The sequence below is a fragment of the Muntiacus reevesi genome, chromosome 4, assembly GCF_963930625.1.
Source record: "Muntiacus reevesi chromosome 4, mMunRee1.1, whole genome shotgun sequence".
Lineage (NCBI taxonomy): Eukaryota > Metazoa > Chordata > Mammalia > Artiodactyla > Cervidae > Muntiacus > Muntiacus reevesi.
The window spans coordinates 89,255,777-89,270,830 of record NC_089252.1 but is presented as its reverse complement, the minus strand read 5'-3'; the positions used below and the strand labels follow the sequence as shown (position 1 = coordinate 89,270,830).

At 41.6% G+C, this 15,054-nt stretch overlaps 1 protein-coding gene across 12 annotated transcripts in view; it reads right to left on the bottom strand.

The window, feature by feature from the left end:
* The window catches only part of FOXP1 (forkhead box P1), a 613,036-nt gene that overhangs the window by 148,774 nt on the left and 449,208 nt on the right, over nt 1-15,054 (bottom strand). For all 12 annotated transcript variants that reach the window (XR_010662980.1, XM_065933291.1, XM_065933292.1 and 9 more), the window contains one exon: nt 2,811-2,912. Coding sequence is in view for 10 of the 12 variants with exons in the window: in XM_065933291.1 (XP_065789363.1) it covers nt 2,811-2,912 (102 nt within the window). In the remaining 2 variants the exon portion in view is untranslated. The remainder of the gene's footprint in view (nt 1-2,810; nt 2,913-15,054) is intronic.

Here is a 15,054-nt window from a genome sequence, read left to right as displayed (position 1 = left end):
TTTGGGTTTCTCTCTTTTTTTTCCTCAAGCTATCAGCAGATAAAATCCTTCTTCCCTGTCAAGCCTTCCTCTGTGCGGAAGATCTGAAATTCACTAAAATAGGTCTAGGTAGGAAGGGTAAAGAGATCAGAGAGGAGACTGTTAAGATCTGCTGCAGGATCTCCCTTTCATGTCAGAGACACTCTGGCTGAGATGCCCCAGCAAGGACACGGCTCGGCAAGACATATTTGAATATGAAGGTTATTTCTTCCATGAATCACCAAGTCTACATATGTATTTTTACAGCAAGGTAACATGCCATGTGGCCTTGGTTAGTAACAATTTTTCCTGTTTGTGGAAGGCCAGGCAATCGAATAAAACTACGTGAATCTGCATGACCCTACCAGGCAGCTAAGGAGACACAGACTATTATGCACAGGTGTGTACACACACACACACACACACACACACACACACACAGAGGTCAATCCCTCCCCCCTGAATCAACTCTTAAAATTGGTCTAACTTCTTTGCTTGTCAATTCTTCCACTGAAGGGGCAGGAAAGGACTCAAAACCTCATCTTTAGCTAATTCAGCACCCAACATGGCCCCCTTGTCCCGTACTTTTCCTACAGACTGGAGCGCTCAGCAGAATGTGTTAGGCTGGTTTTGATACCGTCCTTTGCCAAGAAAAACAAAGCTCTCTGTGTCACACTCTCCTGGTGGCTAAAAACCTTGCAACAGGCAAGAAGGGGAAAATGTCCTCCAAAGGAAATCCCCTAAAACTTGACTTCATATATTTAGCCCTAAAGGAACTTCATTCACCTTGCCCTTTGCTCATCTAAAAAGGCCTTATGTAATAAAAAAAAAAGAAAAGTAAATAGAAAATAAGCCTGGTCTAAAAAAATACAACTCAACACTGAAGAGCAGTTCATCAGACCATTTTTGTGCATCCTTTTTAAAACGATCTCCAACCAAAACACTACTATATGTAAAATTTTGTGCCCCCCCCACAATAATATATTGTTATTTTCCCAATGCATTCGAGGTCTGATAAATTCAAGAGGAGTCATAGTATTTTTCAGGCTGTGAGGGCTCTGAGGGGGAGGCAGAAAGAATGGACAGTCATTTGAATCACTGAGTGACAGGCTGGGCGAGCTCCCTGTATACATTAATAAATTAGAATTTTAATTGTGTCTCTGTCTGCAGGAGATGCCCCAGTACTTTAATATGTACCAACAATTGGCTATGTTCTGGAATCTGCAATGTGGCCTCCACTGCTGACCTCTGAAACACAATTCCCAGTCTGACTACGGAAACTGTTCAGTTTGATCCTTTCAACTTATTTGAATCCTGACAAATAAGCTCACAGCTGAAAGGTCAACACAGTCATATTTCATCCTCCAGAGCTGTTCTTAAGACATCGCCACAACAAAGCACAGCTTATAGCACCTGACATGGGGCCTCAGTGGCACTGGACCTCATTAAAAGTGTCCCCGGCATTCACACTCGCGAAAAGGCACAGGGGTTGGCGGTGGGTCTCCAAACCACTGCTTTTAGAAGTGTTAGGAATCAATGCACACTGTAATTCAACTGTGCCAAGAAAGTGCCTCTGCATCATGCTGAATGTGCCCTAGACAGTGACAATTTACAGGCAGATGGAGAAGAGCTAGAACATGTGGTCCAAGGTCAAGTTTGATCTTTGCAGGATAATTTAGGGACTGGTACACTGGTTCTCTCTGATCTGAAAAGAGTCAACCCAAGCTAGATTCTGGGTTGACCTTGTGGTCATCTTAATCAGAATCAAGTTATACCCACCAGCTCCCACTTGTAAATTCTTTTCCAGAATGTTCAGTGTGGGAAACTCAATATTGCTTCCCATTTCGGGGGCTGCCCACTCTTAACTCTGAAAGTAGTGTTGAGCTGCCTGGTATTTGCAAGTGTCTTCCCTGTCCTGCATGTGAGCACAGATACTCCGAGTTAAGTTTCTCTAATGTCTATGACCATTTTCTGCTTCAAGTCAAAGACTGAAAGAAGATATTTGTGAACTCACTCCTTCCACTCTGCTAACTCCTGTCCTTAAAGCTTCTGAAATGAGAAGCTGCTAGTCTTTACATACAGACTGCTTGCTGATTTTTACTAATAATTTAGAAATGTCTGAGAAACATCCACAGAAGAACAGAGGATGTATTACACTCATTACTAGGTGTATTGAAAATACTCTATCTTCCTCAAGTCAAATAAGTTCTTGACAATATTAACTACTGACTAGTTTTCTCTTGTGGGAGGCTGACCTCTACATTGCAGGAGGTTTAGCAGTACTCTCAGCCTCTCCCTCCTGGGACGCCAGCAGCACCCACTCCCCCCAAGATGTGACAACCGAAAATGTCTCTAGACGCTGCCCACTGTCCTTTGAGGGGTAAAAGCACTCCAGTTGAAAACCATTGCACTGAAGCAACATGTGTGTGTGTCCCAATTATAGACAGATCACGAGAGAATGAGTGACATATGTGAGTACTAGGAACTTTTTCCCATTGGTAAGCCACACAGCCTAACAAGCCACCCATGCCAACAACTACTCAGCCATCGATTAAATTGTCTCATTAGATTTTCTTACACCCAACAACAAAACTGTTGGTCGAACAGAAATTTTTCTTTCCAAAGTGTCATGCTCTACTGTTTAACAAACACACAAAAAAACGCACTTATCCTTTGCAGAAGATTTCCTTACATGATTTGCAATTCTCAACACAATACACTTCTGAATGGTTTATCAGCTATCCCAAAGTGTATAACGTCAACTTAAAAAAAAAATAAGACTTGTTACTTACCTGAAGGGCTGGCTGCTTGTCATTCCTCTTGGGAGACTTTAACCCACTAACTTGCTGCTGCTGCTGCTGATGGAGAAGAAGCTGTCTTGCCACTTGAAGTGCCTGGAAGGAAAATAAAAGGAAAACATTCATGTTACTACATAGGTTCAGGGTCTCCTTCACAAAAAAAGGATTCCAGGAAGGATACATGAGGATGAGATTTTGACTTTTCCATTTCCGGGCAAATAAAACAGCAAATCAAACGTCCCATCAGTCTAAGTTGCAAAACTTTCCAGAATTTGGATACATTTTCTTGGAGTTTGCCAATTTCATCCACAATTCCTTGGGCATAGCAATCCACCTGCACAGACGTTTGATTAATACCATAAATCTGACATGCAATGTAGAGTGTTAATGCTTGGGACGTGGGGGAAAGAGGGCAAAGAGACACCATGAAGGAGTAGGGCAAAGTCAGGAATTTCAGAGACACTAAAGGGCTCTTTTCAAAGGTACTTTCCCCCTTCTCCAATTCTTCCTGAGGGAGCTTGGGAACTCAAGTTGAAAGTAAATACTTTCACCTCATCTGAGTCCAAATAAAAAGGAAAAGCTAAGTAAGTGGTGGACCACCCTGCAGATAAAGGTATTTGTGAAGGAAGATCAAAACGAGGTGACCTTGATGGACTATCTAAGAAAAAAACTTAAGCCAGTCTGACCTCTAAGTCAGCTCAAAAGGTACCTTATACACCTGTGAACAAAATTGTGCTGAAAACAAATGGGTCTTTTGAGTGTATACCACGGGCTAGTTTTTACTTAAAGGTAGAAACTGGGGAGGTGCTAGCAATTGGAGCTAATGCCAGGGGGAAAAAAGGAGATTCCTCCAAAGGGCAGAATACATGACTGAGCAATCTTTCCTAAAGTTTAAATTAAGGGACTTTTCTGGTGGTCCTGTGATTAAGACTCCATGCTTCCACTGCAAGGGGCGTGAGTTAGATCCCTGCACAAGAAACTAAGATCCCATATGCTGTGTGGCCAAAAACTAAAACGAACAAACAACAACAACAAAAAACACCAGGTACTATTAAAAAGAAAAAGCTCAAATCAAAAAAGAAAAATACGTCACCAATAAACCTTTGTGAGGTCATTCACTGACAAAAGAATTTATTAGGAATAACATCTAGCTCCACCTTTCCAAACAGGTCAGCAGGAGTGGCAACAGAAACCAAAAGTTTGCAGACCTTTCGCTGGAAAATCACATGGCAAGTTAGGCCATCCCAGTCAATTCAGCTGAGAACCAAGAATTTGCACACAGACAAGATGCTGAGAAGGTCTGTTAAATGATGTGCTTGGAGTTTAGAGAGAGGACAAGATTCACTGCGGATTACATCAATAATCGTTTCTACATGATAATTATTTGTGCCTGGAAGATTCACACTCAGATGTGGTCCACGTATCAAAAAGATCTGACACTATCATCTTAGAAAGTGTGAAAAATGGGCTTATGATGGGAGTACATTTTTCAAAGAGGAATAGATGTCATTTATGCAAGAAAACAGTGTTTACAGTTCCAAGAAAAGTTAGAGTGACACAGGGTGCAGTGGGGGAATGCAAGATGGTGTGGGACTTCCCATGAAGTCAGCTCAGGGGAGGGGCAATGCAAATGGTCGGGGTATATGCTCATGAAAAGATTACTAAAAATGTTTAATCAGCAAGAGGAGTACTTCTTCTCAAAGGACAATCTCACTACACTGAGTTTCTGACTGTAGTGTGGTCATAAAAAACATTTTTAAGATGCCACGGAAGGTTGTACAGTGCCTTTGTGTCTAAGAGGTGCAGAGGGAGGCAATGAAATGGAAGCACAGATAAATCAATGGCTGACAAAGAAAAGATCCTGGGAAAGATGGACCCCTCCTGTCCCAGCTCCCTACTGCACCCACCCTTACTGTCCCTTCAGCAGCCTTCTGTCTAGTGAACTCACCACGACCAGCCCTTCAGATGGAGTGGACGGGCTACTGCGTCTGGGAAGGGAGAGACATGTTCGAGAAAGACTGCCTGCAAGAGCCTCGGGAAGAGAGGCTGTCTGAGAGGGGCATCTGGAAGCCAAGACGCCTGGGAGAGTTGCCTGAGACTCCAGCCTGCTGTCTCTGAGGAGGATTCACCATCACTGGACTCCGGGTTTCCTTGTCTCCTTGGAGACGCTCAGTACATGCGTAGGTGTACAAGTGGGCAGAGTGAAGATTTCATTTATATCATATAAGAAAAATAGTCCCCACTGCAAGGTGCCTGCAGGAGCAAGAACCCCTCCTCCTACTATATATGTCCCCTTAGTTATTTCACATGAAGGTTTTACTGCTTTTTAATGTAGGAAAGGGAAGTGTTATGTATTTTAATTGCTACCGTCAGAGTTCCCAGAGTAGTAGACTGGTAAGCAAAGAAGGGTCTGGCTACTAGTTGGAAAGGCAGACAGAAGGTGTGGAGATGAATATGAAAAGAACGTGCGGAGAAAGACGTGGTGGGGAAGAGGAGAAAGGTAAGGTTCATCTAAGATCAAAAGAGAGCAAGGCAAGAAAATCAGAGTAATGGCAACTCCAGAGCCACAAATATTTGTTAAAATAATTTACCATGTTTCATCAAATACTTGGAGAGCTGGAATTTGATTTTCAAATACTCAGTTCTCAGAGAATCTACACAATAAGCTTCTCATTTAAGCAAAAGGCATACTATTAAGTGCCCTTAAAAAAAGTGCATACACACAAAGAAACTATTCTGATATGAGCATGTTCTCATAAATGCACTTCAACAAAAGAAAGCATAGGACTCAAAGTTAAATTTTCAACAAATGTTTACTGAGCTGGCTCTATACATCTCAAAATTAGCTACTGGAATCCTTGCAATTTTCCTGCTGGGAAGAAGGGAAAAGTCATTTATGTGTAGAACATAGTTTTCAGACCCAACATGGGATATATCGAATTACATAGTCATGTAAAGAGCGCCAGCCTTTTCACAGCATTTCAGACAAAAGCCCCAGCAAAGAAGAGAATTAAAGATAGAAGCACAGGAACAGAAAAGACTGAGGATCTTGTATGAACATGAAGCTACTGAAGAGAGAACAAATGATGAAAATGTGTAATGCATGCATTCATGCTAAGTCACTTCAGCCGTGTCTGACTCTGTGACCCTATGGACTTCAGCCCACCAGGCTCCTCTGTCCATGGGATTCTCCTGGCAACGATACTGGAGTGGGTTGCTGTGCCCTCCTCCAGGGGATCTTCCCAACTCAGAACGAACTCGCATTTCTTATGTCTCCTGTACTGGCAGGTGGGTTCTTTGCCACTGGCACTATTGGGAAGATACCCTGGAAAAGGAAATGGCAATCCACTCCAGTATTCTTGCCTGTAAAATCCCATGGACGGAGGAGACTGGTGGGCCACAGTCCATGGGGGTCACAAAAGAGTCAGACATGACTTTGCAACTAAACAGCAGATTTCATCCTCAAAATGCAAACAAACAGGGAAAACAACTTCAAATATTGGGATGGAGAGACAAGTCTAGTGCAAGGAATTATTTATCTTGACATGAACTGTTATGAATTATCCCATAATAATTCCCTGGCCTCCTCATCAGTATGAGAACAAAGGTGGGGCAAAGCACTAATATTCCACACCCTTCAAAAAAATCAACTGAGGTCTCAGCCAGAATGTGAAAGCCTAATTTATTAGAACTTATAAAGAGCTATGAAATCAGTCATTAAAGGGCATTTGCTTTTCTGATTCCTATGCTATTTAAATCACTGTAATCTGGATTTTAAATCACCAAAAAGAAGATAAATAAGTCCTTTGTGTATGAGACTATGTATTTGACATTATCATCATTATCATACGAGTCCCCAGTATCTACCATGTGTAGAGGAGAGTCTAAGATGCTTACTGTCATAGTCTGTGTCAGAAAAAAATGGGAATTACAGGTAGAATCTCCTTTGGAAACTGCATCAGAGACCTGGATGCATCGGAGACCCACATATGCTGACTTGATAGTGAATTTTACCTGTTCCATGCACCAAAATCATGAAAAGCAGATTCATGTCTTTCATCTCAGATTCTACTGCATGAACCTCAGAGATGTGTCCCAACACAGCTAAGAAATGAGGATGGATTTTTTACATTTTTTAACAGCATCTCAATCGTGACTGAAGAAAGGTCTCTTAAGACATATTGTTTCAAGATACAAGTAGATTCTTTGGCTTCCAAATAAAGATACACATAGTTACTGTGTGTGTGTGTGAGAGAGAGAGAGAGAGAGAGGGAGAGAAAGAGAGAATATGAATAAATAAGAACTTGTGAAACACTGGGATCAACTGTGACTCAAGTTGCAGACCTACTGTTAGTTTAAGTAACTTAAAAGGTCCCATACAATCTCTGGAGACCTTTGACTCTTGGTGGCAGTTTCCTGGGCTGGGTTAAGTCAACAATTCCTTTAGAACAGATGTGACAATTCCCTGGCCCTGGATAATGTGGTGCTGTACTCGATGGCCAGGCTTGTGGGTTACAGTAAAGATACAGTTTGAAGATGTCAGCATGGAGGCAACTGATAAAGCCAGCCACTTACAGCCCAGCTGCACACAATTCTATTTATCATTCTTCAAAAGCTAAAATCAATCGCCCTGAGAGCTAACAGGAGCAGAAGACATACACTGCCTCCCTCTCTTTCTTGGCTGCCATCGAAGCCTCAACCTGTTGGAGTCGCCTTGTGGTAAGCACGCCATGGACCACAGCCTACGCTGGGCACAGACAGTCAGGGAGACTGGTGCTGGGTTGTGAGTTTGGTAGCATGCTAGTGAGTTTCATCCTAACTGGGGACCTGGACAGTTTTGATACATTTTTCATTCTTTTGGTTCCAGATGACTTCATTCTCATCACTGCCTCCCATTTCTAGTAAATAAGTGCCATCTGTTATTTACAAATTACATTTTACATAAGCAAGTTTGCCACTTTTGAGCTATTTACATCTCGAGTTCATAGTGGGTGCTTATATTTGGGGGTGAGGCATCCTATGAGGTACACTATGTTTAGCTTGTTGATCAAGGTAGATGATATTCAAAAACATGTTTACCATATTTTACAAAACACCAATGTGTTTACCTAAAATATGGTTTGAGTAAACGTGAGCATGTACATAAAAGCAAGCCAGTAGATGGAGAACATAATTTTTTAAAAAAAATCTAACACACTTGATCATGAGGCTTGAAATCAGTACTGACACATGGAGGTCTTAAAAATATATGAGGCACTGTGACATTTGAGGTCATGGGTCAGCAAATTTTAGTCTGGGGACCAAATCCAACCCATTACCTGTTTTTGTTCAGCCCATGAGATAAGAATGGTTTTTACTTATTTAGACAGTTGGGAGAATAAAAAAAAATATATTTTTTGATGTGAAAATAACATGGAATGTAAGTTTCAGCATCCACAAATAAAGTTTTATTGGAACATAGTCACATTCATCTGCTTCTGTACTACCTATGACTACTTTTAGGCCACAAAACAGAGTTACATACTTGTGACAGAGGCTATTAATGCCTACAGAATTTCCTGCCTGGCCCGTTACAGGATAAGTTTGCCAACTTGTTGTAGAATGCTATCTGTAATCTGAGATTCTCAGAAGATTCTATGGGACACAATTTTATATAAACAGAGCTTTCAATCAGTTGGCCAGAATAATTTTAGAATTGAGCTAAGATGCAAGGATGTTACTAATTAGCTATTCTTAAAGCTCAAACACATTTTTTTTTTATTTTCTGAGGAAGAACTAGGACAGGAAAACAGAATGTATCCACGTGCTCCTCTATCTGAAATTGTTTCAAACTACTTGCAAATGCTGAACATGGGTTTCTTCTTCCCACAGGTCATTTGTAGCTGTTCAGAATGGATCTCATTCTAGGAGGAGGCTCTCAGCACTCAGCATAAAGACAGCACATGCCCTATTGGCCAGTGGAGAAGGGCTGGTGACTTCCTGTCTGCCTGAGAAGCTGTCCCATTTCCAGCTTCAAAGGCTGCTCTGAGTCAGCCACCCTTCCTCTAGTTTCTTTTCCTAGATTCTCCCCACCCCTCAAGATCAAACCTGTTTCTCAGACAATTCCACAGGCTAATCAACAGTCATTGCGCAGATTGGGTAGGAAGAAAATCCAGCAATAAAAAATCATATGGGAAGTTTAGTAGGAAAGAAGTCATGTTCTCTCCTCTATTTTTCAACCTGTATAGACAAATCAGGTCCTCTAGAGAGCTTTTTCACCTAATCTGCTATCTTGGTTCAACTCCAGCAACTAACGACCATACTAATAGGAAGACTCATCATGGAACCCAGTTTGAAGACCGCTTTGTAGTATTACCCAGAAGTGAGTATGCAGGGAAACTCTATCACCCCCTTGCTCTGGATACGGTAAGCATCCAGTGCATGATGAAAAGCAGGTCTGTGGGTTACTTTAAGAAAAGAAATGACAGTGGCTGACAGAACTAGAAGCATTTGCAAAGAGCCAACAACATTCTAAGGCAGTGAGTTCTCCAACAAAAATGCAGAAAAGAAAAAAAAAATATATATATATATATATATGGTCAAGAAACAACAGTTAGAACCTTAAATGGAACAACTGACTGGTTCAAAATTGGGAAAGGAGTATGACAAGGCTGTATATTGTCACCTGTTTATTTGACTTATATGAAGAATACATTATGTGAAATGCCAGGCTGGATGAATCACAAGTTGGAATCTAGACTGCCAGGAGAAATAGCAACAACCTCATATATGAAGATGACACTACTATAATGGCAGAAAGTGAAGAGGAAATAATATAATATAATAAAATAATTTCACCCTCTTGATGAGGGTGAAATGGGAGAGTGAAAAAGTTGGCTTAAAACCCAACATTGTAAAATCTAAGATCATGGCATCCAGTCCCATCACTTCATGGCAATTAGAAGGGGAGAAAGTGGAAGCTGTGACAGATTTTATTTTCTTGGGTTCCAATCGCTGTGGATAGTGACTGTAGCCATAAAATTAAAAGACACTTGCTCCTTGGAAGGAAAGCTTTGACAAACCTAGACAGCATATTAAAAAGCAAAGCCATCCCTTTGCCAACAAAGGTCCGAATAGTCACAGATATAGTTTTTCCAATAGTCATGTATGGATGTGAGAGTTGGATCATAAAGAAGGCTGAACACCAAAGAATTGATGCTTTCAAACTGTGGTGCTGAAGAACACCCTTGAGAATCCCCTGAACTTCAAGGAGATCAAACGAGTCAATCCTAAAGGAAATCAACCCTGAATATTCATTGGAAGGACTGATGCTGAAGTTAAAGTTCCAATACTTTGGCCACCTGATGCAGAGTTCACACAATGGAAAATACCCTGATATTGAAGGCAGAGGAGAAAAGGACGGCAGAAGATGAGATGGTTAGATAGCACCACTGACTCAATGGACACGAATTTGAGCAAACTACAGGAGATAGTGAAGAACAGGGAAGCCTGGCATGCTGCAGTCCACGGGGTCACAAAAAATCGAGAAAACAATATGCACAGAATTTACAAATGGAGCACCTGGTTATCACAAGAAAATGTAAAAGTTAGCTAATCTTACAGAGGGAATTCAGCCATTATAAGTATGAAAATATTAGATGTCCAAGGAAAATTCTGATTCTAATGACTGTATAAATACTAGATACACAAAGAAAGATAGCTCCACAGCAGACTCTCAAGTCATATTACTGGTGACATAAGTAAATAACAATTAAAAACACACTCTATTAGAACTTTAATACATAGAAAGTCACAACAACCAGTGAAAAATCACCCGAGAACCTTTTCACCAGTCACTGTTTGGTTTAATCTGTGACGTACAAATAAAGCCGTAGACTCTGTGGATTAGTTCACTGGCAGTTGATTCACCTGACTCCACCCCACTGAAAGCAGGTGGAGCCAACGAGCAATGCCTTACATTATCTGGGGTACTGGATTTGGATCAATGACCTAGAAGAGAAAAGTTCTATGTAGCATCATCCACTCTCAGAGCTCTGACAGCTCCATAAAGCATCCTATACTTTGAACGTGTTCTAGAGCAGTGAATATTTAGAGAGGGCATGGCTTTCACCAAATGCGCCGCAGCCTCTGCAAGTATCAGCTGGACAGACATGGTAAAAAAAAAACTGGAGCAGAGACCATCCCACTCCTACAACCCTCCAAAACTACGTGTTCAAGTTAAGACCAAAAGGGACAGGAAACGGAAAAGTCAAAGTTCCCTATCGTCATCACTGTCCTAATTGCAAAGACAGAGCCATGAGCAGTGTCGCCCCCACCTGTGGGCGTGGGGAAAGATGACGCCACCATACAGCGTCCCCTCCACCACTTGGACCACTGCAATTTCTTTACTGTCCCACACCAGCTTGAACCTCTAGATCTACTTCCAAGGCCAGTTTTCCCAAATCCTTACTGATATGAATTTATATTCTTTTTTTTTTAATATTTATTTTTCTTTATTTGGCTGCATAGAGTCTTAGTTGTGGCACGTGGGATCCAGTTCCCTGACCAGGGATTGAACCCAGCTCCCCTGTATCAGGAGCACAGTCTTAGCCACTGGACGACCAGGGAATTCCCTGATTTCATATTCTTTAAGTGATACATAAGATGGCGATCACTGTTATGACATTAATAGTCATATACCCTTTGCTTTACTTTAAAATCTAACAGATAATGCAAAGACATGAGTACCGGTAGGTTGGGAGTGTGTCTGTGTTTGTATGGAAATGCAGGCAATCTATTAGAGTGTATTTTCTTCGAAGAAAAGATGACAAATGTCATTTCCTTCTTCTTTTTAAAAAACATTTCAGAAAAGCTGGGAAGAAGAACAAAGTCCTGCAGCTGTGTTCTTGCACCATGCCATGATTCACCAGCATTCACGTTATAGCGTTCAAACACCATCTCACGCAGCTTCTACAAGACACAGACGCAGGAATACCACAAGACTGTTGACAGAAGGAGGCATTTTGCTATAAGCCCCACCCCAAAGGAAACTTAGGAAGCAGAAAAAGGGTCAGCAAACCCTATATTCACTTGCGGTTATGAATAACCTTTTTTATTTTAAGGTGCGTATAAGATGCTTCCTGCCAAAGAAGGTCAAAGTCAGGAATTTTCATAAGACAAAAGGAAAAAGGACATCTATGATCCTCTTGCAAAAGCAGCTGAAATATGTTTAATGACCACAAACAGTCAGAGTCTGTTTGAAGTCTTATATGAGAGGGGAGAAAAAGCCCCACCATCATACTCTTACTCCATACACCTATTAACATAGGGCCCTATAACCACCTTGCCGAGGCCCCGGTTGGCTGCTCCTGGCTGGAGTCAGTGCCAGACGCTGAATCACCACCACCAAGTCTCCGGCACCTGAGTTGTGTTTGGAAGGATTCCATTCAAGCACTGCCCAAGCCTGAGCCTGTCTAGCTTATGAGAGTTGACAAGACCACAGCCTGGGGTGCTGTGACTGGAGGCAACATGAGCATTGCAATGAAGTAAAACAGAAGTCAAGTTTATTAGAGAATGTCTAAAATGTTAAGCTGGATGCTGCATGAAATCCATTTCCCCTTGTTAAGGAAGGACCAGACTGTATCCAAAAATGAGTAAATACACTGGCCCGGTCCTTTTCCATGGTTCCAAAGTAGAAAACGGGGTGGGGTGGGGGTCAAAAACGCAAGAATAAGTGAATCAAAGGGATCTATGAACTCACTGTAATAACCTGCTGTTTTCTGCAATTGCTTTTTATGAGGGTGCAGCCCGGTGACTCTCATTATGAATAATCCAGATTCTTATCTTTTCATACCTTGGAGTGAGACTTGCTAATTTTGAAAGCTGCAGAAAAATCAGGCTGGAATCATGCTCAAATAAAGGAGAATTTTCTATGATTTTACTAGTAACACTGGACTTATTTTCGGCCCAAGCAAATGATGTTATATCCCTTTTTCTTCTTGTGACGTAAACCACAAGTACTGCTGATGCCCTAAGAGGAAATTAAACCCTTAGAATGCTTCACCTTCACTAATTACCTTTCTTTCCTTAATTGAATTTTGGTCAAAGAAACAAGAGGGAGAACCAAGTTCAGTTGAGATAAAAGACAAAAGAAAGAAATAGAAATGGGAAGAGGGGAAAGACCAAAATAGAACTAATAATCTAAAATTTGGAACGAATTGGGATTTGCCTGGTGGTCCAGTGGCTAAGATGCCGTGCTGCAAGTGCAAGGGCCTGAGTTTGATCCCTGGTGGAAGAACTAGATCCCACGGGCTGCAACTGAAAGACCCCACGTGTCACAGTAAGACCTGGTGCAGCCAAAAGAATACTTAGGAAAAAAAGTTTGGAACTACTCACTCTCGGCCAAAGTTAGCCTAGGTAGAAAAATCCAAGTATTTTCTAATAATTTACACTTCTCAAAGCAGTCATTTCAGACAGCAAAGGTCACACCTGTATAAGAACTTAAAAGAAATGAGGAACATCTAGAAATAGGGGGGGCAAAGGGAGACTAATAACTCCCCACATTTAAAATACTAAAATAAAAATGATGTACTGAACTGCTTACTATGTGCCAGGCACTATGCCAGTTAGTTGCTTGACACTTTAAAAAAAAAATTTTTTTTTTTTTGTTCCCAAGCATTTCTAAGGCAAGCAAGGGAAACGTTGGTAATTATCAACGTAAAGTGGAAAAGCTAATATGGTGAGGTTTGGTGACTTGCCCAAGGTCACAAGTCTAGTGAGTGGTTAGGAGAGAAATACAAAAACAAACAAACATTGTCTTCTGAGAACTTGATACTCACATTCTACCAAGGTCAATGATTAGACCAAATATGGCCAAGGGTAATCCTGGCACATGGACACGCAGTCCTCTGGAGCCAAAAAGGCACGAATGAATGTGCACCCCACTGCCTCAGGGATGAAAGAAAAGGCCTTCCACAGCATCACACATCCCAACTCATCTACCTCTTTTCCCCATTGAAGACTTGCTTTTTTTTCCCAACCAGATCTTCCTGTTCCCAGGACTCCTGGAGTCACAGTCACATCTGTAATTCTCTTGTGTTCTCTGCCCACATTTACCTGGCATCCAAGTATCTTCTCCATTTAAGCTCCACCCTTCCCAGACAAATACTGCAAGATCTGATCTATAAATAGAATTGCAAAAAGTTGAATTCAAAGAAGCAGAGTAGGATGGTGGCTGCCAGGGGCTGGAAGGAGGGGAGACGGCAAGGTACTCGTCAAAGGCCACGAAGGTTCAGCCGTGTGAGATGAATAAGCTCTGCGAATGTAACCTATAGCACCATGACTGTACTCAGTAATACTGTACTACGTGCATGGAGTTTTCCAAGAGGATACATCTTAAATCCTCTCACTATATACACAAAAGGGTAATTATATAGAGGTAATGGACAAGGTATTTAATTTGTGGTGACCTTTTCGCAATGTACAGCTATATGAAAACAAGTTGTACACCTTAATACACATACCATTTCTTTATGTCAAAGTTATCTCGATAAAGTTGTTTGAAAAGTAAAATAAATCTTAAAAAAAAGTAATACATTCTACCTTCTTCTAAAATCTCATCCAGCTCCTTCAGGTCGTGGAATCCTTCCCTTGAGACCCCAGGGAGCAGCGCTGCCTGTGAGTGCTGCCAGCATCCTGGGTCTCTGCTGCTAGGATGGCCATCCCCAAGCAGGGAGACAGGAAGATCTCCGAATCCCCCTCACAATCATCGACCCAGGTTCAACCATCTCTGAGGACACCGGTGCTGTCACCATCATCCTCTGACTTTGATCCTTTCTTCAAGCCCCAGTAGGGACATGTCCCCTGTTCCATAGTTCAACTGAGCCAAGGTCGGACTTTTCGCAGAAAAAGCTTTTCGTCCAGCAAACAAAGGGGGCACTGAGCTGAAAGAGGACAGATTTTTTTTCACAGTTTAACTGAAGTCCAGCTGCAGTTTACGCAGTCCGACACCCGTGTCTCTGCTCCCCCTTTGTTTAAGTTCTACCCACCTTTCTCTACCTTCCAGGCAGGGCGAGTACAGTAGATTTCTGGCCCTGGTACTTACAATCCACTATAGATTCTCACATTCTACTACAGCTCCTTGTTACTTGTCTAAGTGGTGGCGGGTGTTAAGTGATTGTATTATTTTTTTTTCCTCTGAAAAAAAAAAAATTTCCCCCCCTCACTTATTGAGATGTATTAATATAAAACCCTCTAATAG